This window comes from Panthera tigris, chromosome B1, assembly GCF_018350195.1.
Source record: "Panthera tigris isolate Pti1 chromosome B1, P.tigris_Pti1_mat1.1, whole genome shotgun sequence".
Classification (NCBI taxonomy): Eukaryota; Metazoa; Chordata; class Mammalia; order Carnivora; family Felidae; genus Panthera; species Panthera tigris.
Window position 1 is genome coordinate 27,794,350 of NC_056663.1, and position 23,935 is coordinate 27,818,284.

At 38.1% G+C, this 23,935-nt stretch overlaps 1 protein-coding gene across 2 annotated transcripts; it reads right to left on the bottom strand.

The window, feature by feature from the left end:
* Nucleotides 1-378: 378 nt before the first annotated feature.
* Nucleotides 379-19,744, bottom strand: SARAF (store-operated calcium entry associated regulatory factor). 2 transcript variants are annotated; one of them, XM_007093944.3, is made up of 6 exons: nt 19,477-19,744; nt 9,616-9,794; nt 6,437-6,854; nt 4,428-4,557; nt 3,635-3,729; nt 379-1,176 (listed from the first exon to the last, which is right to left on the bottom strand). In XM_007093944.3, exons 1-6 carry the CDS (start codon nt 19,574-19,576, stop codon nt 1,151-1,153), a joined length of 948 nt encoding a protein of 315 aa, XP_007094006.1. In that variant the 5' UTR covers nt 19,577-19,744; the 3' UTR covers nt 379-1,150. The 2 variants fall into 2 exon arrangements, with proteins under 2 accessions (XP_007094006.1, XP_007094005.1); XM_007093943.3 differs by having other exon boundaries at nt 3,635-3,789; nt 19,477-19,741.
* Nucleotides 19,745-23,935: the final 4,191 nt, after the last annotated feature.

A 23,935-nucleotide genomic window follows, 5' to 3' on the forward strand; every position in this document is an offset into this window, starting at 1 on the left:
TCTGTTCACAATACTCTTTCAACTGGCCCCTAAATCACATTTTAAAGAATAAACACAGGTTTGTTTTTAAATGATTCCTAAGAGGTAAAAATGGGACTCTTGGGTTGCAGAGTTTAACTGAGACAAATGGTGCAATCTTTGAGAGTTGAGAGACTTGGAGATTTCTTTTTTTTTTTTTTTTTAAGTCATTTTTTAGCAGAGGCCTCCTTCCACACCATGTCTGAATTCCTTTTTTGAAAACACCAAGTGACTGGAAGCTAAGGCAAGACTCCCAGGGGAAATTAGGGAGACCCCTTTTCCTTTGGGAAGAAGGATAAAAAAAAAGTTAATACCAATTTGTGTCAAGGCTGGTAGAAAGAATAAAAATTAAACCCTTTGTTTTTACTTTTCCTGTCATTTTAATGTAAGACTGAAACAGACTGCTACAATATTGGAGATTCACAGAGAACGGCATGCTTCTGCTATTAAAAGACCTTTGCTGAAACATTTAAACTTTACTTCCTAAGAAATGAATACGGAGGTTTCAAGCATTTTTGTCAGCACAACATCATTCACAACAACTTTCTAGATACTCATTTTCTACCTTTTCCCAAAAAAGGTCATTCTCACTTATTAGAACCCCACCACCACTGAAGGGTTCAAAGCTCCTGAGCTCAAAAGTGATCAGAACACAGATAAGTATAATTGGTAGTCCAAAGCTTGGTTTAAATGTTATCAGAGCAAACACCAAACAGTAAATACCAAATAGATTATTATCGTTTGTATAAAGTAATGACACATATACTAAAACCACTTAAGATTGACGTTTTATGTATGCAGGATCTAATGGTAAGAAAGCCTCAGTCTTAATGGCATCACAGGTTTTAGAAATTAAATACATTTTCAGCTTTCCATGGCAATCATCACTCTCAGAAACCATAAAACACAACTGCATATTACACTAGCATACAGTTCTCTACATAAGCATTTTCTCATATATCATATCAAGTAACAGAACACAAAAAGCAATACAGGACAAAAAAAACTACAGAACTTTTGCATATTCCCCTTTCCCCAGTTGTTAGCAGGTAGCACTTTTTTTTTTTTTTTAAGAAACTGATGAAAAGTCAGAAATTTTGCATCCAACGTTTGACTTCAACTTTTTACTTTCTTATCGTCTTCTGGTACCACCATATCCTAAAATGAGAAGAGTAAAATTTATATTCATTTTCAAAACTGCACTGGCATTGTTTATCAAATTACAACAGTAACACATCTATTGTTAACAAATGAGTAAGAGAGATGGGAGGGAGGGAGTGGGGAGCAGGGCTATGCAGACAATGCTTCGCCCCCCGTAACAGCCCTCCTAGTTGGTCATCCAAACATCAAGGCTGCTGCAAATCACTTGTAGGGAAACAAAAGAAGATGTGTTCCATGATTAAGGCAACGTGGGCAATTAAGGCAACGTAGTATGGGCAACACTCAAAACCTAAGCCAAAAAGCAGAGAAGCCTATGGAGCCAGCCACGCCCTGCCACCTGTCACCACGCCGGCGACAAACAGAAATAATGTGGGGGCAAGTTTCAGGCTCTCAAAAGTAAACGTTAACTTCATTACCCCCACACACAGGTACACGCACACACGCTAATGGGTTACAGATGACAAGTGTTCCCACCTGGAAAGTCCATTTTTTTTCAGGTTTTCCTTTAGATTATTTAATGTTTGATGATTTTCTTCATGTAAGTCCCATACACTTCTAGTTGATATTTATGGGTTTTTTTATAATTTTTGTTTCCAATAAGAATGAGTGTTCTATTATTGTGTTTTGGCCTATGTAAGCTATATTTTTCTATATCCTCCCAATCACTACCTCCCCTTTTTTCTCCCCAAAAATAACTACCACCTTAACATCTAACTCCATAGGTTAGCTTTGCTTGTGTTTAAACATGTGTATTTATAAAATATGAATGTTGTAATCATATTTATATACAGTCCTTTGTGTCTGGCTTCTTTCTTTTCTTTTTATATTTGGAAGAGCTATCCACATTATTGCATACAGCTGTTTATTCACTCGCCCTGTTACACAGCATTCCATCGTATGGACATAACTCCATTTATTCAACCAGTTCACTGCTCTTGGATACGTGGGTTTCTTCCACTTGGAGGCTACTAGGAGTAAATATGCAGGGTGCCTGAGTGGCTCAGTTGGTTATGAAATCCAACTCTGGATTTCAGCTCAGGTCATGATCTCACAATCATGAAATCTAGCTCCATGCTAGGCATGGAACCTGCTAAAGATTCTCTCCCTTCCTCTCTCTCTTACCTTCCCCTTCTTGAGTGCATGTGCACACACATACGTACTTTCTTTCTCAAAATAAAAAAAAGAAAAAAGAAAGAAAAAAGGATTAAAGATGCTATGAGCATTCTCATACTTATCTTTCAGTGTATGAATGTGTGCATTTCTGTTGCTATACGTCTGAGAGTGAAATTGCTGGGGCTAGAGTATGCTCATGGTTTTTCAAAGTGAATTGTATCAATTTATATTCACACCAGTACTATAAGAAATTCACTATTACACTTCAAAACATATTTAAATGCAGTTTTCTGTCAATATCAAGAATTCATCTCTCTTCTAGAACTTCCCCCTGCTGAAGATGAATCCAATCCACAGCAATCTACTTCATGACCCATTGCCTCCCATTCTCTGCTAATTAGCTAGATGTTTAAAAACAAATAGTTATTACTTTTTATATTATATCCTTGATTTTTACAAAATTTCCTCTTAACAATAGAAATAAACATTACCACCATACTTCAATTAATACATTTTTATTGAGTTTTGCTGAATATTCAGTATATAGAAATTCTCATTTTAGAATTTAAGAAGAACTCTAGAGGTCACAGAATTAAACACATGTAGAAACCAATGCTCAGGAAGGTTGAAGGTCAAGCCCTGGTTGGTTAATGTTGGAAGTGAGTCTAAACCAAATCCCTACTTGATTTTTAAAGAATATTTAGAGGTGAGAGGAAAGAATGAATCTAAACTATATTCTCTCTCAGTTAACTGTGCTATTAATATTTCTGATGGGTACGCCAAATAAAACTATGATTACTAATACACAGTTATCTTTTTGAATGTATTTTTTAAGTTTATTTATTTATTTTTAAATTTTTTTCATGTTTATTTATTTTTGAGAGAAAGAGACAGAGCATAGGCAGGGGAAAGGGCAGAGTGAGAGAGGGAGACACAGAATCTGAAGCCAGCTCTAGGCTCCAAGCTGTCAGCACAGAGCCCGCCCCACACAGGGCTCGAACCCACGAACTGTGAGATCATGACCTGAGGCGAAGTCAGACACTTAACTGCTTAACCGACTGAGCCACCCAGGCGCCCTTATTTATTTATTTTTGAAGGGGGCAGTGGGGAGCAGAGAGAGAGGGAAAGACGGAATCCCAAGCAGGCTCAGTGCTATAAATGCAGAGCCCGATGCGGGGCTCGAATTCACGAACCACGAGATCAGGACCTGAGCTGAAATCAAGAGTCGGACACTTAACTGAGTGAGCCCCCCAGGTGCCCTCAGTTCATTATCTTCCTAAGTTCCAAAACTACTTCTATACTCTACTGCCACAAGATACGAAGCTCCATGTTTTGCTCTCACCTGATGCTGTTCTGGTTCTCGTCTCTGAGCTTGCATATGCCGAATAGCTACCCGAGGCTCCACGAAGTGGCGAGTAGGCACGGCTATTCCACATGCTGGAGGACGAAGGAGGAGGAGATGGGTAATACCACGAGTCAGAAAAGGGTGTGGCTGCTCTATGAAGACATAAAAGCGTGTCAGGCATTTTCTTGTGACCAGTTTTAAATACTCTGTTGCTAAACTCTCGGAAAAAAAATCTTTATCAAGTGTTTTTCCTCAGTGTTCTGGTATAACATGAGATAGATACTATTTTGTTTCTCTGATATTGTATGGTCATTGCCATGGTGGGGGGGGGGGGTGGTGGCAGAGAGTGACAGGGAGAAGAGACTCTTTCAGAACTCACAGTCAGATAAAATCTAAAATTAAGCTACCAGTAATACTGAAGACATCCCAAAATCTGGCTCCAAGCCCTGTCCAGCCTTGCTTCTATCATTCCCTACCAAACCTGACTGCTAACTGTTCCTCAAGCGCGATGTTCTTTCCTATCTTCTCATTTTCTCAGATGTTAAGTAAACAGTCTTTTTCCTATCTCATAGTATCTATAAGGATGACATCGGAAGAAGACACAATGAAAGAAAGTAGCATATACAGTATTGATGAAAGCCCATATAGCAGATACTCTGATTTAATATGGTAATGTCACCATTATTTATTTTCCTCAACAAAACCAAATCCACTCCAACTGCAAGTAAAACAAAGAAGCTTCCAAAGAAAAGTGGAATTTAAGAGCAAGTGAGATCAATGCAAAGCCTACCGATTGCTGCCAAACAAATATCCTAGTATTCCTCCAGTTCCCAAGCCAGTCCAGAACCCAGGTCCTGAATTGCCATATCCTTGTTGTCCTGTGAAAGCACTGCCAAAACCAGAAGTTGCACCAGGTGGTCCTAGAAATAAAAATGATTTATTATATACCCTCATGTAAACAAAACATGACCTACAACACCAAAAATAACATGACATTTCAATTACTTCACCTGTACTGTCTATTGCTAATACTCAGCCTTCAACTCATAAACAAGTTGTATTCAAAAAGTATATTCATAAAATACCGATTTATAACTAAGCAGTGCCTTTCCCATAGACGTGGAAAAAAGGGATGTATCTTAGAAGGGAGGAGGGTCCCTTTCTGAAAAGTCATATTTGCCCTGCTCCGGATCAGCTACTGCAAGACGACCCCACTTGTCGGAGGTCCTTCCTTTCTGCATTATGAACATCTATGAAAGCTTCATGTGATAGCTGTACTTGGGTGCCTGATGCAGGAATCCAAGTGGAGGCAGCAAAGATATTTGTATTGATTGGGAAGTCAGGTCTTAAACCAAAAAAGCATCCTCTGCTCAGAGGAAGTTTTTTTTAAATTGATGTATAACATACATAGAGGAAAGTGTGCTAATCTCACTTGTATAGCATAAGAAATTTGTACATATGTACCCATGCATGTAACCACAACCCACATCAACAAAACATTTCTAGCACCCCAAAAGGCTCCCTCATGACAATTCCCAATAGATACCCGCCCACATCAGAGACAGTATTACCCCGACCTCTCTCACTATACTTTGGTCTTACCCATTCCCGAACTTCTAAATGTAATCATTTACTAGGTACTCATCTGTGTCTGGCACATCATTATGTCTGTGAGAGGCAACCCCCACTATTGCACACATCTGGTTTTGTTTTTGTTTTTGTTTTTTAAAACCAATCTACAGTATTCCATTGTGTGAAAATAACCACAATTTGTCCCATTCTTATGTTTATGGACATTCTTTTTCCAGTTTTTGGCTATTGAGAATAAAACTGTTATAAATATTCCGTGCATATCTTTTTTTGTACAAATGCATGCATTTCCCTTAGATATGTATCAAGGAATGTAGCTGCTGGGTCATAGGGGAGGTGAATGTTTGATTTTAGACAGTGACAGTTTTCCAAAGTGTTTTCTATTTTAACTCCTACCATCAAGTTGCAGTTGCCATTACTTGATACTGTGCCTTTTTAATGTTAGCTCTTATGGTGGTTACACGGTGGTTAATAATGAACTCAATGTGGTTTTAATTTGCATTTTCTTGAAGACTAATGATGCTAGGCACCTTTTCATATTGTTACTAGACATCTGGGTATCTTCTTTTATTATAAAATGGCTGTTCAACTCTCTTGTCCATTTTAAAAATTGGATTGTCTGCCTTTCCTCAAACTTGTGGGAGAGTTCTTTACATATTCTAGATACACACCCTTTGTTGGAAATAATGTTTTACAAATATTTTCTCCCAGCCTGTGGCTTGCCTTTTCACTCTGTTAATGTTGTCTTTTGATGGCTAAATGTTCTCAATTTAAATAAAGTCGAATTTATCCATCTTGTCTTTCTGGCTGGAACTTTTTGTATTCAAAGACATTTTTGCCCATCCCATGGTCGTGACAAATATTTTCATGTTTTCTGGAAACCTATGTTTTACCTTTTATACTGAGATCTATATTTAATGAATAGATTTTTGTGTATGGTATGAGATGGAGTTCAAGGTAAATGCCTATTGCCAAATCTGATCAAGTTCTTCTGATTAAGATGATTTATAATTTAACCATGCCACCTTAACATAGTGGTTGCAATTATCTTTACGCAGAAAAATAGGTAAAAGAAGTTGAAAAAGTAAAATATGAGAACACAAATCTGCTTTGGTCTCCCAATGCCACTATGTTTCTATTTCAGAAACCAGCACAAGATTCACTACCTCACATCTACCCTACTTATTGCCATTACCTAGGGAAACATACCTGTGAAGTCAGACTTAAAGCCTGCGGGAGGGGGTCCTGCAGAGTTGGTGAATCTCTGGTAACGATGGGAATAAGGAGGATACTCAGAATATGGGGGAGGAGAATCTTGACCATCACTAAGGAACAATTTATAAACTCCAAAAGCAATAGCAAGTAGTACTATGACGGTAATCAATCCACTGATGCCACAGGAATCTGAGGAATACAGCTTGTTATAATAATCAGAGAAAGAGTTAAAGCCATAGTTTTTTCCAGACTCTCTCAGTTTCTTCAGGCCAAGTTCTGTGTAATCTAAATTATACTCCAAGCCACAGGAACCTCTTAGTACATATTGGTCTTCAGAGGATTCATAGCCTTCACAGCTCACTACAGTTTTTCCAAATTTATACGCAATATCTAAATCAGTCTTACATTCCCACTGTGAAGAAAAACAGAAATAGATTATGAGAATCAAATTTTTTTTAATAAATACTATTTGGGTTATACAGTTGTCTCAATAAGGTAAAATGAAGTTAGGGAATGATAAACAAAATTCAGAACAATGAGTACTTCGGCGTTGGGGAGAAGGCAACCTACAGGGTTCAAAGCCAGGTAGGAGGTACCTGAGTGTGCGTTTTATTACTATTCCTTATTCCTTACATATACACATGAGGAATTCTTTTGTACATATTAAGTATACCACAATTTATAAACGTTAAGCAAAATTTTTTTTTTATTTTTTTTTCAACTTTTTTATTTATTTTTGGGACAGAGAGAGACAGAGCATGAACGGGGGAGGGGCAGAGAGAGAGGGAGACACAGAATCGGAAACAGGCTCCAGGCTCCGAGCCATCAGCCCAGAGCCTGACGCGGGGCTCGAACTCACGGACCGCGAGATCGTGACCTGGCTGAAGTCGGACGCTTAACCGACTGCGCCACCCAGGCGCCCCCGTTAAGCAAAATTTTAAATGTCAACTTTTGCTACTGTAGTTCAAGATGTTTACTTTAAAAATAAGGGTTCTTGGGGCACCTGGGTGGCTTAGTCAGTTGAGCACCCAACTCTTGGATTCCAGCTCAGGTCATGATCTTGCAGTTTGTGGGTTTAAATCCTGTGCAGAGACCCATGCAGAGCCTGTTTGGGGATTCTCTCTCTCTCTGCCCCTTCCCTGCTCATTCCCTCTCTCTCCCCCTCAAAATAAATAAATAAAAACTTTAAAAATAAAAAATAAAAATAGAGGTTCTTTAAAGGTTAGGGCTCAAAAATCAGCATCATACATGAATATCTGGTAACTACGTATAGCATCAGAAATAGTACATAACCTTGCGAAAAAAACTTTCTAAACAGGGGAGCTTGGGTGGCTCAGTCACTTAAGCGTCCAACTTTGGCTCAGGTCATATCTCACAGTTCGTGAGTTCGAGTTCTGTGTCAGACTCTGTGCTGACAGCTCAGAGCCTGGAGCCTGCTTCAGACTCTGTGTCTCCCTCTCTCTATGCTCCTACCCCATTCAAACTCCTGTTTCTCTCAAATAAACATTAAAAAAAAAATTTTTTTTTTAAACCTTCTACACAAATCTTATAATAGACAGACTAACACAGACTAACTTTTCAGGGTCCAATCCTGTACGTAATCTCTTAAAAAACATTTTTTGGGGCATCTGGATGGCTCAGTCAGTTGAGTGTGTGGCTTCAGCTCGGGTCATGATCTCACAGTTGGGGAGTTCAAGCCCCGCGTCAGGCTCTGTGCTGACAGCTCGGAGCCTGGAGCCTGCTTCAGATTCTGTGTCTCCCTCTCTCTCTCTGCCCCTCCCCAGCTTGCACTCTATCTCTCTCTCTCTCAAAAATAAATAAACATTAAAAAAAATTTTTTTAACATCTTTTTTAAGTAATCTCTATGCCCAGCATAGAGATTTTTAAGCAATCTCTATGCCCAGCCTGTGTTCAGAACCCCAAGATCAAGAATCACATGCTCTGCCACCTGAGGCAGTCAGGCAACGCATCTCTTAAATTTTAAGATATTTAGAAAAATGCAAAGAGTTCACACTAGCCTTAAATATTTCCACCTTAAAAAAAAAGTCTAAATTTAGTTTAAATTCTGTAATTATATATTGAGCTAAATAGGTAATATGCTTCTTTTAACAACATTTAAAGAGACACAAACTAAAATAGATCTGATTTGTTTTTCTGCCTTTCTGTAAGTTTTGGCCAAATTATCTTCCTCTCTCAAATTTCAGATAAGCTGTTTTATTTTTTGTAACACCTTTATTGAGATACAACTCATATACTATACATTCACCCATTTTGATGGTTTTTAGTACATTTGTAGTTGTGCAACCATCACCACAATCAATTTTAGCATATTTTCACCACTGCAAAAAGAAATCTCATATTCATTAGCAGTCACTCCTTATTTCCTCCCAAATTTTCCAGCCCTGGGCAACTACCAATCTGTCTTTATAGATTTCCCTATCCTGGACATTTCATATGAATGTCTGATCAGACAATATGTAACTGACTTCTTTCACCTAGCATCAAGTTTTCACGTATATTGTAGCATGTATCTGTACTTTATTCTTTTTTATGGCTTAGTAATATTCTATTGTAAGGCTATACCACATTTTGTTTATTCACTCATCAATGACGGACATTTAGGATGTTTCTACTTTTTGGCTATTATAAATAATACTGCTACAAACATTTATGTACACATTTTTGTGTGGATACATGTTTTTAATTCTTTTGAGTATATACCTAGAAGTAGAATGATTGGGGCATTTGGTAACTCTATGTTTAACCTTTTGAGTGCCTGGCAGTTTTCTAAAGCACCTGCACCATTTTACATTCCTAATCGTCTACAATTCCTGATCATATTAACATCATTTCTCAAAAGTAGGTTGGTATTTTTTGAGGAATGACAGTAACATGATAACCAGCAGAGATTCTCTGTCCCCACCCCAAGTGTATAAAGTTTTGGACATTTACTAATGTCTTAGAAGAAATTTATGGATGAAAATTACAATGAATATTTCCAGGCTTTAAAATCAGTTTTCTTTGGAGGATGTTCTTCCAGAAAATAACTGATTTATATTTATATATTTAACTTGAGATTTTCTACATGCGCTTCCCCAAAATACTGAATAATATCCCAATAAATACTTGAATAAAAATTCCAACTAGACTGCCATCAACATAATAAATATTACCTGTACATCATAACCATCCCAACCTTTGTTCTGACATTGTATGACTTTTGGGGTATAAGAATCACATCCAGCTGTGCCTCCAACACATTTCAACTGTGGGATCGGATCCAGCCTACGGGAAGTGGTATAGCGGTCGTGGTGGAGGGTAAGAGCTTTTACATCCCGCAATAATATTCTGTCTGAAACAGGAAGAATACAGATGAACAGGTAGTAAATATCCTGTCAAACATAGAAAGGGTCATCCTAATAAAATTCATGTCATAGGAAATACTTTCGAAAGTACATGGGTATAGAATTCTAGATTGTCACTCAAGCAAGAGGGTGGAATTTTCAGACATCTGAAAAGTTTCAAAATATATACCTTGTAGGTATCAATTCTCAGTAAGACAATGAAAGATATTCACCACCAAGAGAAAAAAATAAAACAAAGAGAAAGACATAAAACCCAGAGGACTAAAGAAAAAGTAATGGCATACAAAGGGACAAAGGAAATCCCAAGGAGAACGAGGAATGAAGGCAGCAATATGACAACCATGGCCAGGCAGAGGGCAGCAAGTCCACACTGGAAGAGTACTGCTCAAAAGCCAGACAGTAGGGCTGCCAGGAAAATTCCCTGCTGCTATCATACCATCTCTTTTAAACCTAAGGAAACAATGTCCAGGTGGACCTGGCTTTGGTTTTTATCTGTATTTGGTCTGTCTTGACCTCAAGCTGATCAATTCCTCCTCTTCCCCACCATGTCCTGCTAACTGGGCTCAGTTGAGGACACTCATGTCACCCCACAGAAGCATTCTGGCTTTAACCTATTCCTGAGTGCAACAGATAGACCATGGGAAACTTAGAAGTAAAAGACCGAGAACAACCTACTCCTTCTGACCATATTTCTGCCCAATGTTCAATATCGGACCACTACAGTCTTCGACAGATACCTTAATTATAGTGAGTCCTATGTTTCCCATGATTTTCCCCAGTGATTTCTCCAGAAGGGGCGCTTAAAATCTCAGGAAACCTGAAGCCAGAGACCTTTTTTTTACACCGCTAAGAAATGAGCTAGTCAGTTTTTCATAAACTTTTAGGGTTTTACCACATACATGAGTAGAAAAACTGGAGTAAAAAAAAGTAATCATTCAAAAATCAGGAAAGTAACTACCTCCAGGAAAGGAAATGTGCTTAGAAAGGATCGTGAAGAATTCTTCTTTCTTTCTCTTAAGTGATTAACAACCTAGTAAGTACTTTTTTCTTGCTTACCCAGACACAGATACAGGAGTTGTTTTGATTTTTGTTAGCTTATTTTTATAAAAACTGAAACATACAGCCCACATTATTCTTCACATGGTTTTTCCACTTAAACAGACATCATGGACATTCCCTCATATCAGCAGATACAGATCTTATTTATACTTATTTACCAAAAAAAGAACTTAATAAATGCGACTAAGCTGAGATTTATCAGCCACACTCTCACCAAAATGCAATAAAATTAGAAATACAGTGACATAGTGGCGCCTGGGTAGCTCAGTCGGTTGGGTGTCCAACTCTTTGATTTCTGCCCAGGTCATTATCTCACAGTTAGTGGGACACAGCCCTGAGTCAGGCTCCGTGCTGACAGTACGGAGTCTGCTTGGGATCTCTCTCTCTCTCTCTCTCTCACTCTCTCTCTCTGCACCCCTCCCCACTAGTGCATGCATGCATGTGCTCTGTCTCAAAATAGATAAACTTTAAAAAAAAAGAAATATAACGTAAAATACATATTAACATATAAAATCAATATGAAAAGACAGCTGAAAACCAGTAACAAGAAAGGAAATTTAAACTATATATACTGAAATATATTATTAAATCTATAGTAATATAAACAGTATAGTATTGGCACATGATTATAAAAATTAATCATTGGACACCATGGACAAAAGTTAACCAACGATGGCTAAAAACTTACACCATAAAACATACAACAAAAAAATACTGTACAAAAGCACAACAGAGTATGTTTATGATCATTAAGACACCAAAAGCAAAAGACTGACCAGCAAGATAAAGACTGCAATTGATCAAGTTATATTCAATCTATGAAAATCCAAAGTCCATAATAATGCTCAAAAAGAATGCAAAAAACTCATTTATCACTAAAAGTTGCTACCTACCTCCTTTCCCCTGAAAATTGGTAATTAAAGATTAAAAATTAAATTTCTATTCTGACTTTCCACCAGGAACTGTAATCTGAAATAGCCTCAGGTAATAATGGAAATCTCAACCTTATTTTTTTTTTAATTTTTTTTTAATGCTTATTTATTTTTGACAGACAGAGACAGAGCGTGCGTGGGGTACAGGCAGAGAGAGAGACACACACAGAATCTGAATCAACTTCCAGGCTCTCAGCTGTCAGCACAGAGCCTCATGCGGAGCTTGAACTCATGAACCGTGAGATCATGACCTGAGCTGAAGTCCGAGGCTTAACTGACTGAGCCACCCAGGCGCCCCGGAAATCTCAACCTTATTGAAGAATGACAGCTAATAAATGCAGATGAAATGACAGAATTAGAAAAAAATCGTCATTTTATAACCCCTAAAGAAACAGATTCAGACAAGGATTTATTGGTTTTAAAATCATTAAGAGACCAGATATTGGTATGGTGCTAGAGTGCTTTCTGGAAAAATATAACTTCACAAGGGAGAAATAACACCACTTTTAATCCACTAGTAATCTTAGCATCAATAATGGTAGAACAAATTGATATTAAAGAATCTACTATCATGTAATCCCTGAAAGTATTTAACATGAATTTTATCAATCCTTAGGAATTAACATTCAGTCTACAAGAAATACAAGGAAGAAAAAAAGTAAGCTAAAACAATGCCACGAAAAAACACAATCTAGAAGGTAGGATATTCTAAAGGACAATAGGCCCAAGCCCTTCACCAAAGCAGCAGCATAAAAAAAGGATTTCTACATTTAAAAAGACTTAAAGAAGAATACAATCAAATGTGATGCACAGACCTGGATTGGGTCTTGGTTTGAACCAACTAGTTTAGACATTTTGGGCAAAAATGTGATATCTGAATATGGAATAGATAATTAGTTGACATTAAAAATTTAAGATTAATTTTGCCAGGGGTAATGTTATTTTTACCTTGTGGGGAAAAGTTCCTTTTTTAAAAAGGGGAAGAGCATATTGAAGAATTAGTTGTGGCCTGTCATGATGCCTAAAATTACATGGAAATATTTCAACCTTAAATATGGAATTGAAAGGAAACAAGGAATATACAAAGATTGATTAACTTGCCATCAAAATTTAAAATATCTTTCCCAGGGGTGCCTGGGTGGCTCAGTTGATTAAGGATCCAACTTCATTCAGCTCAGGTCATGACCACCCAGTTTGTGGTTCAGGCCTCTTCAGGCCTCTGTGCTGACAGCTCAGAGCCTGGAGCCTGTTTTGGATTCTGTGTTTCCCAATCTCTCTGCCCCTCCCTGGCTCATGCTCTGTCTGTCTGTCTGTCTCTCTCTCTCTCTCTCTCTCCCTCTCTCTCAAAAATAAATAAAACATTAAAAAACTAAAAGACATAGAGATAGATATAAATAAATAGATCTTTCCCAGAATTCCTCCAATAGATGGACTAGAATGACTTAGTATCAAGTAATTCTAGTAAAATAAGTATTTGGCTTTTCTAGTATTTACCTGGAGGTATACAAGGAGAAGGTAGACAACAGCTTCTGATTAATCGTCCAATAGTACCAAATTTTTTTGGTACACACAAGAAAACAAGTAACATTTTATTTAGAGTTTCTGGACCTACAAAATCCAAGAGAACTTCCCGAAAGACAACCATGTTATAATAAGAGAATTTGATAAAACAGCTAGATATTTTATCAATTACAAAAGTCAACAGGTTTTTCTATACGTATAATACTCAATTAGAAATGAAAATGGGAAGCCTAGGGGTGCCTGGGTGGCTCAGTCAGTTAAGTGTCCAACTTCAGCTCAGGTCATGATCTCACGGTTTGTGTGTTCGAGCCCCATGTCGGGCTCTGTGCTGACAGCTCAGAGCCTGGAGCCTGCTTCAGATTCTGTGTCTCCCTCTCTCTGCCTCTCTCCCTCTCTCAAAAATAAACATTAAAAAAATATATTTTTAAATAAAAAAAAGAAAATGAGAAGCCTATCTGAAATTAGTGCCAAGCTACATACATACAAAAAATATCTGGAAATAAATTTAGGATCAATATGTGATCTATATTTTTTTTAAAATGCATATATAATAAGTCCTAATACACTTCCAACCAGGAACCCAATTGGGATTTTTGGAACTGGGAAGAAATATGTTAAAGGTCCTATGAAAAAAACTAACATCTATAAATAGCCAAAAAATGTTTAAAAAAGAATTGCGTTACCAGATAATAAACTTACTGTAAAATTACTATAGGGGTGCCTGGGTGGCTAAGTCGGTTAAGCATCCAACTTCAACTCAGGTCATGATCTCTCAGTTCATGAGTTCGAGCCCTGTATCGGGTCCTGTATGGACAGCACAGAGCCTGGAGGCTGCTTCGGATTCTGTGTCTCCCTATCTCTCTCTGCCCCTCCTCCGCTTGTGTCCTCTCTCTCTTTCAAAAATAAATAAATAAATAAATAAACATTTAAAAGTATATAAAATAACATAATATAAAATAATAATATATATAATAAATTAAATTATTATTTATATTAATTTATATATTAATTTATTTGTATTATATTTAATATATTTATATTAAATTTATATGTTTATATTATTTAACATTATGTTATTAATATTGTTATTTAATAAATTTATATTACATTTATATTTTATTTAACATATTTATATTAAATTTATATATTTATATTTCTATTATTTAATATTATATTATTTAATAAGTATATCATATTTATATTATATTTGATATATTTATATTAAATTATACATTAATTTAATATATTTATAAATTTATATTATTTAAATAATATTAAATATTAATTTAATATTAATATATCGATAGAGTACTAAATATTAATAAATAATATTAATTTAATATTAATGTTATATTAAATAATATTAATTTAATAAATATTAAAATGATATTAATTTAATATACTTATATTGAATATACTTATATTAAATTTATATATTTATATTACTTAACATTATATTATTATATTATTTAATAAATATATATTATATTATATTTAATATATTTATATTAAATTATATATTAATTTAATATATTTACATTAAATTTATAATATTATTAAAATAATAATATAATAAAAGATAGTATGGGGGTGTCTGGGTGGCTCAGTCGGTTAAGCGTCCAACTTCAGCTTAGGTCATGATCTCACAGTTCGTGAGTTCGGGCCCTGCGTCAGGCTCTGTGCTGACAGCTCAGAGCCTGGAGCCTGCTTCAGTTTCTGTGTCTCTCTCTCTGCCCCTCCCCTGCTTGTGCTCTGTCTCTCTCTCTCTATCTCTGTCAAAAATAAATAAACATTAAAAAAAATTTTTTTTTTTTTTTTTAAAAGATAGTACGAAGGCGAACCTGGGTGGCTCAGTCTTCAGACTCTTCAGGGTGGTGCTATCGAGCTTTGCCTGAGGCTCCGCACTGGGCATGGAGCCTGCTTAAGATTCTCTCTCTCGCCTTCTGCCCCTCCACCACATGCATGTGTGCTCGCTCTCAAAAAAAAAGAAAAAAGATAGTATGGAATTGGAACAGAAATAGGCAAGGGAACCATGAAACAAAATAAAGTCTAGAAATTAATCCAGACAGGGGTGCCTGGGTGACTCAGTCGGTTAAGTGCCCGACTTCAGCTCAGGTCATGATCTCATGGGTGGTGAGTTAGAGCCCCGCATTGGGCTCTATGCTGACAGCTCAGAGCCTGGAGCCCGCTTCGGATCTGTGTCTCAGCCTCTCTCTGCCTCTCCTCCACTCGCGCTCTGTCTCCCTCAAAAATGAATAAACATTAAAAAAAATTTTTTTAGAAATAAATCTAGATATATATGGGAATTCAATATAAGATAAAGTGGGCTTTTTAATTTAGTAAAAAAAAAAAAGGGGGGGGCCTTCCTTAATAAATGACACCAACATAACTATGCAGCTAGAAGAAACTCCACCTACAGCTAGATAAAAACTTAATTCCATATGGACTAAAGACCTAGAATTTCCAAGAATTATATTAAAATAAAATATGCTATGTGCTATATTAACCCCAAACTATTACCTCATACATTAAAACTATAACAATGAAATTATTGAATGGTTTAAAAAGCCATAAGGTGGGGCACCTGGGTGACCCAATCGGTTGAGCATCAGACTCTTGATTTCCACCCAGGTCATGATCCCAAGGTAGTGGGATCAAGCCCTGCGTCAGGCTCTTTGCTGAGCATGGAGCCTGCTTGAGATTCTCTCTCTTTCCCTCTGCCCTTCTCCCCTACTGGCACATGTGCTGTCTCCAAAATAAAAAAATTAAAAAATTTTAAAAAGTCACAAGATAAACTAAATAACAGAAAAAAATAAAATAAAATAAATAACAGGAATAACAATAACTTGAAATTATTGTAGCAGGGTTGAGATAAGCAAAGAACACCAAACTAAATTCCCATCACCAACTTGCTATATGACTTTGGCCAAGTCACTTAATTTATCTGTACAGAAATTTCCTCACTTGTAAAATTAAGAATATCAACTTTAAAATTGGTCATGAATCTTAGATTTATCAACCTTAAAATAGACAGCAAAGCTTAGGTATGATTTACTATCATTATCCAGCAGAGTACTTGACACATAACAGATGATCGGGTACAATAAATATTTTTGAGATGTTTAAGGAGCTATATACACATGCGGTATCATTACCCTAACCCTACAGCATCTTTCCTCCCTAGACATCCTAAAGCTCACTAGGTTTTGTGGCCCTAAAAATTCCTATGTTGAAGCCCTAATCCCAATGTCACGATATTGGAGGCGGGGCCTTTGGGAAGTGATTAGTTTTAGATGAGGGCTTGAGGATGAAGTCCCTCATGATAGGATTAGACCCTTATAAGAAGAGAAAAAGACCACAGCCCCCCCTTTCTCTGCCATAACAACAAAACAGCCATCTGCAAACCAAGAAACCAAACACCAAACATGCTGGCACCCTGATCTTCGACTTCCCAGCCTCCAGAAAACAAGAAATAAATGCTTGTTGTTTAAGCAACCCAGTCATTGTATTTTGTTATACCACACCGAACTGGGACAAGGTCTAAGTACCAAAAGCTAACACCCATCCTCCACTAGTTATCAGTCAACGGTCACAGGGAGTTCCCTGAAGTCCAGACTCACATCAAAATCCACTTACAGGTCTCAAATTTAAGATGAGCAAAACCAAAGTCCCCCAAACATGCTTCTCTCACAATCTGCCACATCTCAGGAAATAGTAACTCCACACTCCTAGCCACTCAGGGAAAAACCTTGCCTTCTCTCACCCCTACATCTAACCCATCAGAATATCATGTCAGCTCCACCTTCTAAATAGGTGAGAATCCAACCAGTCTCACCAACTCCACTGCCTCTCCTCTGGCCAAACCCTCACTACTCTTGGAACTCACTGTACCAGCAGCCTCTTCACTGGCCTCCCAGCTTCCCTGGACCTCCTACAGTCTGTTCGCCACAGAGTGGACAGAATGAGCCTTTAAAATACAATTCACAGCAGGTCATTTATGCCTCCTCTCCCTTCAGGTTTCTGATCAAATGTCACCTTAACAGTGGCTTCTTCCCTGACCAATGCATATTTTAAAAATTCTACTTCTACCTGCACACCCTAGCTTCCTTACCCTGTGTTATCATTGTCCATACCACTTTTCACCACATGACACGCTACTTACCAGTCTGTTTACTGTCTATTTCTCCTCAATAGATGTAAACTCCTTGGGGTCAAGACATTCAGTTTTGTTAACTGCTATATTCCCAATGCCTAGAAAAGGGACTTAAATATAAAATAATTCCATAAAGAATTCTGAAAAGTCTTAGGTAATCTCTTTAGAATGGGTGTACAATTTTTTCCAGACAAATTACTGCTCTATGTTAAAGACAAAGTAAGTGCATCCAAAGCCCAATGTATGTATCTATCTATCTATATAGTAAATATAGATAGATAGATAGATAGATAGATATACACACACACACACACAAAATGAGGGAGTGATTATTGCTTTACTAAAGGGCTTGATAAAACTTAACCCAATAAAATACTTTCATAAAACAATTCCTCAAAGTAAATTTAAGGTACAATAGAATTTATAAATATCAATTATGTTTACTCTGCAAAATATTTTGGTGCTTTTTGTTCCAGAACAATAGTGTATAGAATAGGTAGACTAAGATTTCCAAGAAGCAGTTCACCATTAATTTAAATTTGGTCCCCTTTTTTTTTTTTTTAATTCCCCGGATTCTTCATCTGTAAACTTTTTTTTACTTAAGAACTGAAGTTCAGGGGCGCCTGGGTGGCTCAGTCGGTTGAGCGTCCGGCTTCATCTCAGGTCATGATCTCACGGTTCGTGAGTTCAAGCCCCGTGTCGGGCTCTGCGCTGACAGCTCAGAGCCTGGAGCCTGGAGCCTGTTTCAGATTCTGTCTCCCTCTCGCTCTGCCCTGACCCTGCTTTGCTCTGTCTCTCTGTCTCTAAAATAAACATTAAAAAAAAAAAAAATTTAAAAAAAAAAAAAAAAAAAGAACTGAAGTTCAACTAATGTTTCAATCCAGTTTTTAAATTATAATTCTGACCAAAGTGTGATCTTTATATACAACTTTCCAGAAATACATAAGGAAATTACATGGACATTTAAACCCAACATGACTTTTATTACTAATAAAACATCCACATTCAAACATCCACACTCAAAGTCAAGCACCTTCTCTCTCATTGTAGCATTTAGGAATCAAATAGGAAACTACAGAAATAAATCTGTTGCTTAAGAAACATAGGCATTTCCTATCGCCTAAGTCACAAATGCAATATTGACACTTTTAATGCTGTAACATCTTCATTCCCCAAACCAAAAATGATGTTTTAACTTGTTTAAAAATTATTTCTTACATAATTACAATTTAAGCATGCACCATTAAATGGAAATCTGTATGTTTATGTATAAATTACCCGGAATATTACTTATCCCACAAAAATTCTTCAGAAAATTCTAATAACATAGTAATTTAAAAAAAAAAAGTCCTTTTTCAGAAAGTATTTATCATATACCATGACACACAAAAAATAATGTTTTTTAAATTCTAGTGTTCGGTGAAAAACAATGGGAAAAGCTGACGTAACGAAATGAACTTCACTGTAGTGGTCAGATTAAGAAGCATGAGTTCCGCTCACATGTCTGTGATTCTGCTAACCTACCTGCAAGGTTTACATCCCTGTCCACTAAGTGTGACTCACAGACTGCCGGTGCTGTAGCAACTGTCAGCCACAGCAACAGGCAGCCATGAAAACAGGCAGCGAAGATTACATCAGACAGTCGTAACAACAAAGCAAAATGAGCAAGTGAGTATCGAGCTTTCCAGTTAAGTCTTAGAGATGAGGGCTGTTGTCCGAGGAAGGAGAAGGTAGACAAATTCTGGGAGTCCAGGAAAGGGAGAAAGGAGATCTTTAAATATAGAGTCGTCCCGCCCCGCCCACTCCCCAACTGTCCCCATCAGTCCCATAGGACTTCTGGGAAAAGCAAAGAGGCCAGGTAGGACGCAGACGACTAGGAAAGAAGATGGAAATGAGAAATTAGAATAGAATGGCCCAAACGGCGGCGAACGGAAATGGTCGCCCGCTGGGCCTCTGAACGCTAGGTGAATTCAACAGAAAGGGGAGGGTGAGGACAGCACTCACCAGGGTCGTTCCAGGCGAGGGCAGGGCCAGTGATCAGCAGAAGCAAGAGGAGGCTGAGGAGAGAGCGTCCAGTAGCTTCTGGCCCGCCGGCTGTGGCCATGGCTCCGGTGAAAAAAGCGGACGGCTGCCAGGCGCTCGCGGGCCGGAACCCTGGCTGCGGAACTTGCCGCTACGCGACAACACCCAGCACAGGGGACAGCGTCGAAGAGAAGGTCTGCAGAGCCGCAGCGAAGGACCGTGCGCAAGTGTTACGTCACTGCCACTGCGTCGCGCGTTGGAACACGAATGGACGCCGCGGGCCCCGCCCCTTAAGCTTAAAGTGGCTGGGGGCGGGGCCGAGGGAAGGACGGACAATCCGGGGGGCGGAGCCCTGGGCGGGGCGCCGGATGTTGTGGGCGGAACCGAAATTTGGGCCCCTCCCTGTTGCGTTTGATCTGCGGCTCAGAATGGTTCCGCGCGAAAGTGCAGTGGTTAGAGAGATTGAAACCAACGCGAAATCTAAGAAGTGTAGTTAGGTTATGCATTTCCGAAACCTTCATAAGCTCCCTGAGGGAAGTGACTGTGCATTAGAAAACTTTTTGTCCTCAGCACCTAACATGGAGCCTGGCGTATGACTCGCGTCCGACTACTGTTTGCGAAGATTGGGGTGAAAGGTAGCATGGAAATATGTTGTGTGGTTCAGAAGCTCAGGACCTCTACCTATTTTCTTGTACGTGGAGGCAGTAGGAATTTACAGAATATCGGGAGAAGAAACTACCACCTAAAGAACCAGTCAGAGAAAACAGTTCTAAGAGTGCTGGAGCATTATCTTTGAGGTCTGACAGGCCTGGGTTTCTCTCATTCATTCATTCAACAAATGCCAGGCACTGTTTTAGGCATGGAGGATATGGGCAAAATCCCAGTACTCATGGACCTTACACTGAAGTGGGATAGGACAAACAACATTAAATAATTAGTAAACAAAGAAAAATAGACAGTGACAAATGCATTGGTTAAAGTAACACAGGATATTACAATAGAGACTGGGAGGTGACTTTAGGGAGGCATTTTCTTGCTGAGGAAGTGATTTTGAAGTTTGAGACCTGAAAAAGAAAGAACCAGCCATACAAAGGTCAGGGGAAGGTCCTTCAGGGCTTAGGGAACAGTGGGTGCACAGCCCTAGATTTTTGTTTTGAGGAATAGTCATTAATTCAGCCAATAACTTTATATATTGAGCATCCACCAGTACCTAACAGGACCTGCCAGACACTGTTCTAGGCACTGGGGTTACAGTAGTGAATAAAACAAAATTCAGGGGGTAGGAGAGGCAAACAAGTTCAAAATAACTGAAGCAAAGTAAATTAGGGGAAGAGTGGAACAAGAGAAGGCAGAACAGTGGAGACTTGGGATGGGACAGAGTGAGACTGGAATAATAAAGGTAATAGAAAATTCTGTTCTGAACATGTTGTTTCCAGGGACTATAAAGCATCCAGATAGACCTGTCAAACAGACACTTGAATATACAAGTCTGCATTTCAAAGCTAAAGTAAATTTGGTAGTTATGTTATCAAAATAAAGATGGTATTTATTGTCACAGGAAAAGGTACGATGCATATGGAGAGAATTTAGATATGCCAAAGAAGGAGGCCCAGAACTAAAACTAAGAGAACACTATCATTTGGACTCTGGGCAGAGGATCCTAGAAAGAGTCTGAAAAGTCGCCTCTGGTGAGATATGAGAAAAGCCAGGAGAATAGTTATATGGTAGCTGAGAGAAAGAGAAAGATCACCAGTATTTACTGTTGTTGAATCACAAAGCAACTTTTGGATTTTGCAATGTAGAGGTCATGAATTACCTTGACAGGAGAATTGCTGTTATTTGAGATCACATCATTTGCCACATACAGTCCTAGAGAGTGGTGAACAAAACATTAAAGTTGTACTAACTTACACTCTGGTGGGAGAGACAAACAACAAGTAATGTATAGTTCAGAAAAACAATACGTGCATTCAAGAACAAAACAGAGTAATGCACACACACAAAACCAGACTCTTAAATACAGAAAGCAAAGTGATGGTTCCAGAGGGGGGTGATTGGGGGGAGTGGGTGAAATTAAGGGGATTAAGAGGTTTCCAGTTATAAAATAAAAAAGTCACAGAGATGAAAAGTACAGCATAGGGAATATAGTCAAGAATACTGTAATGATGTTTGGTGGCAGATGGTTACGACACCTATCATGGTGAGCACTGAGGATAGAATTCTTGAATCAATATGTTGTACGTCTGAAACTAATATAACATTGTATGTTAATTATAGTTCAATTTTTAAAAAAGAAGAAGAAAACAGGGTAATATAACGTGAAGTGCTACAATAAATAGGATGTCCAGGAAGGGTTCTGAGAAGCTACCGTTTGAGCTGAGATCTAAATGATAAGAGGCAGTTTCTTAAACCATCTCTGAGACACAGCAACAGGAATGTGTGGACCTGATTTGGGTCCTGATTCAAACAAACTATAAAATAAATGACAGTGATGAGACAATTGGATATTTGAACACTGACTAGGTGTATGATGTTAAAGAATTGTTTTTTAGGTTTGATAAATGCACTGTGGTTACCTCATTTTTAATGATCCTTTTAGAAAAATACTAAAATACTAAAGATGAAATTATGTCTGGCATATTCTTCAAAATAATTTGGTGAAAAGTAATATAGGAGGGCAAATATAGGAGGGCAAAGAGGATGGGGAGTATAGACAAAACAGCATTGACCATATGTTCATATTTTAAGGTAGTTGATGGTACAGGGGAATTCATTATACTATTCTGACTACTTTTTATGTATTTAATTTTTCCATAATAACATTTTTTACATTTTTTAGGGTTTTTATTTATCTTTGAGAGAGAGAGACAGAGCATGAGCAGGGGAGGGACAGAATGAGGGAGACAGAATCTGAAGCAGGCTCCAGGCTCCGAGCTGTCAGCACAAGGCCTGACGCAGGGCTCAAACTCACACACTGCCACATCATGACCTGAGCCAAAGTCAGATACTCAATCGACTGAGCCACCCAGACACCCCATGATAACATTTTTTAAAAACTAAAACTAGGGGTTCCTGGATGGCTCAGTTGGCTAAGTGTCCAACTCTTGATTTTGGCTGAAGTCATGATCTCGTGCTCATGGGGTTGAGCCCTGCGTCGAGCTGTGCACTGACAGTGCAAAATCTCCCTGGGATTGTATCTCTATCTCATCTCTCTCTGCCCCTTCCCTGCTTGCACGTGCTCTCTCTCTCTCCAAATAAATAAATAAACATTAACAAAAAAATAATAATAACTAAATACTCCCCTGAAATTTCTCTGACTTGATCTGTAAGAGTTAGTAACTGCAAATTTATAAAACTGTGGAGAAGATGAAATCAGATATTTAAAGCACCAGGTACATACCGGCTGCTCAACCGACAGCAGCTCTCTCTTCCTCTCACCCCCATCCCAGTCTTTGTGAGTCAACTTTGGAGGATAAGAAGCCATCTGAGTAACTTTTGAAACCATGTAAGGTAACACAGATTAACTGTTTTATAAAGATATGTAGAGGACATTAAAGGATATAACATTAACTCACGTTTAGGATTCACTTGGCAAACTGATTAGGAAAACCCCTGACATGCCACCTTTTCCAGACAATTATTTTCAAGCTTTCATTTTCTTAGGAAATCTTCAGGGTGCTTGATAAAATTTCAGAGTCCTGGGCTGTGGCCCACAAATTGGCATTTTTAGGAAGCATCCCAAAGAATTCTGCAGGTAGTCTTTGAAATACAGTGGAAACAGTGTTGTTATGGCCTCAAGTGCCTCCAGACAACATGAGTAGACCAAAAATAGTCCTTAGGGCAGTGAGTCTTTTCTTGCTAGTAACATTTGGATCTCATGGAAAAATCAACGGAGCATAATCTCATTGGATTCTGTGACCATGGAAGCAAAAGAAGTAGATAGATCCTTCTAACGTGAAGAACAATCCTAGTTGCCTGTTAATGTCATCAAGGATGAATATTTGTACTCCCAAGAGAAAATTAGGGGACTAGTGCTTAACTCAGTTACTGGGGCTTGTGGAAGCCGAGAAAGGCTTCCTCAAATGTGATCTTTCCCCCAGAAGCTAGGAATCTATGGGATAAGAACCTATCACTTCCACCACCACGATTACCACCACCACTGGTCAGCTATCTCTATCATGTTCCCTCAACCATTGTGCTTTCGAGGATGAATACTGCAGAACAAAACAAGAAAGGTGTTGATGGTGACCATTTGGGATGGAATCCTTTACTTCTCCAGGAATTTTACCTACTCCTTTCAAGATGGTTGGGAGGAGGACCCATACACCTGCTTCAGTTTAGAGAAGTGAGCTGGTGGTTCACAGACTGTCTGAACAGCAACATGTCCATAGCATATGTTCAAGCTTGCTACAATCCTTAAATGGAAACTTTCTGGATACAG

Coding starts and splice junctions, on each gene's coding strand:
- SARAF (XM_007093943.3), bottom strand. CDS start 19,576: ATGGCCACAGCCGGCGGGCCAGAAGCTACTGGACGCTCTCTCCTCAGC. Junction 6,855..9,615: donor GGGATGGTTATGATGTACAG/GTAATATTTATT, acceptor TTTTCTTCACAG/TGGGAATGTAAGACTGATTT. Junction 1,177..3,634: donor GAGAACCAGAACAGCATCAG/GTGAGAGCAAAA, acceptor TTCTCATTTTAG/GATATGGTGGTACCAGAAGA.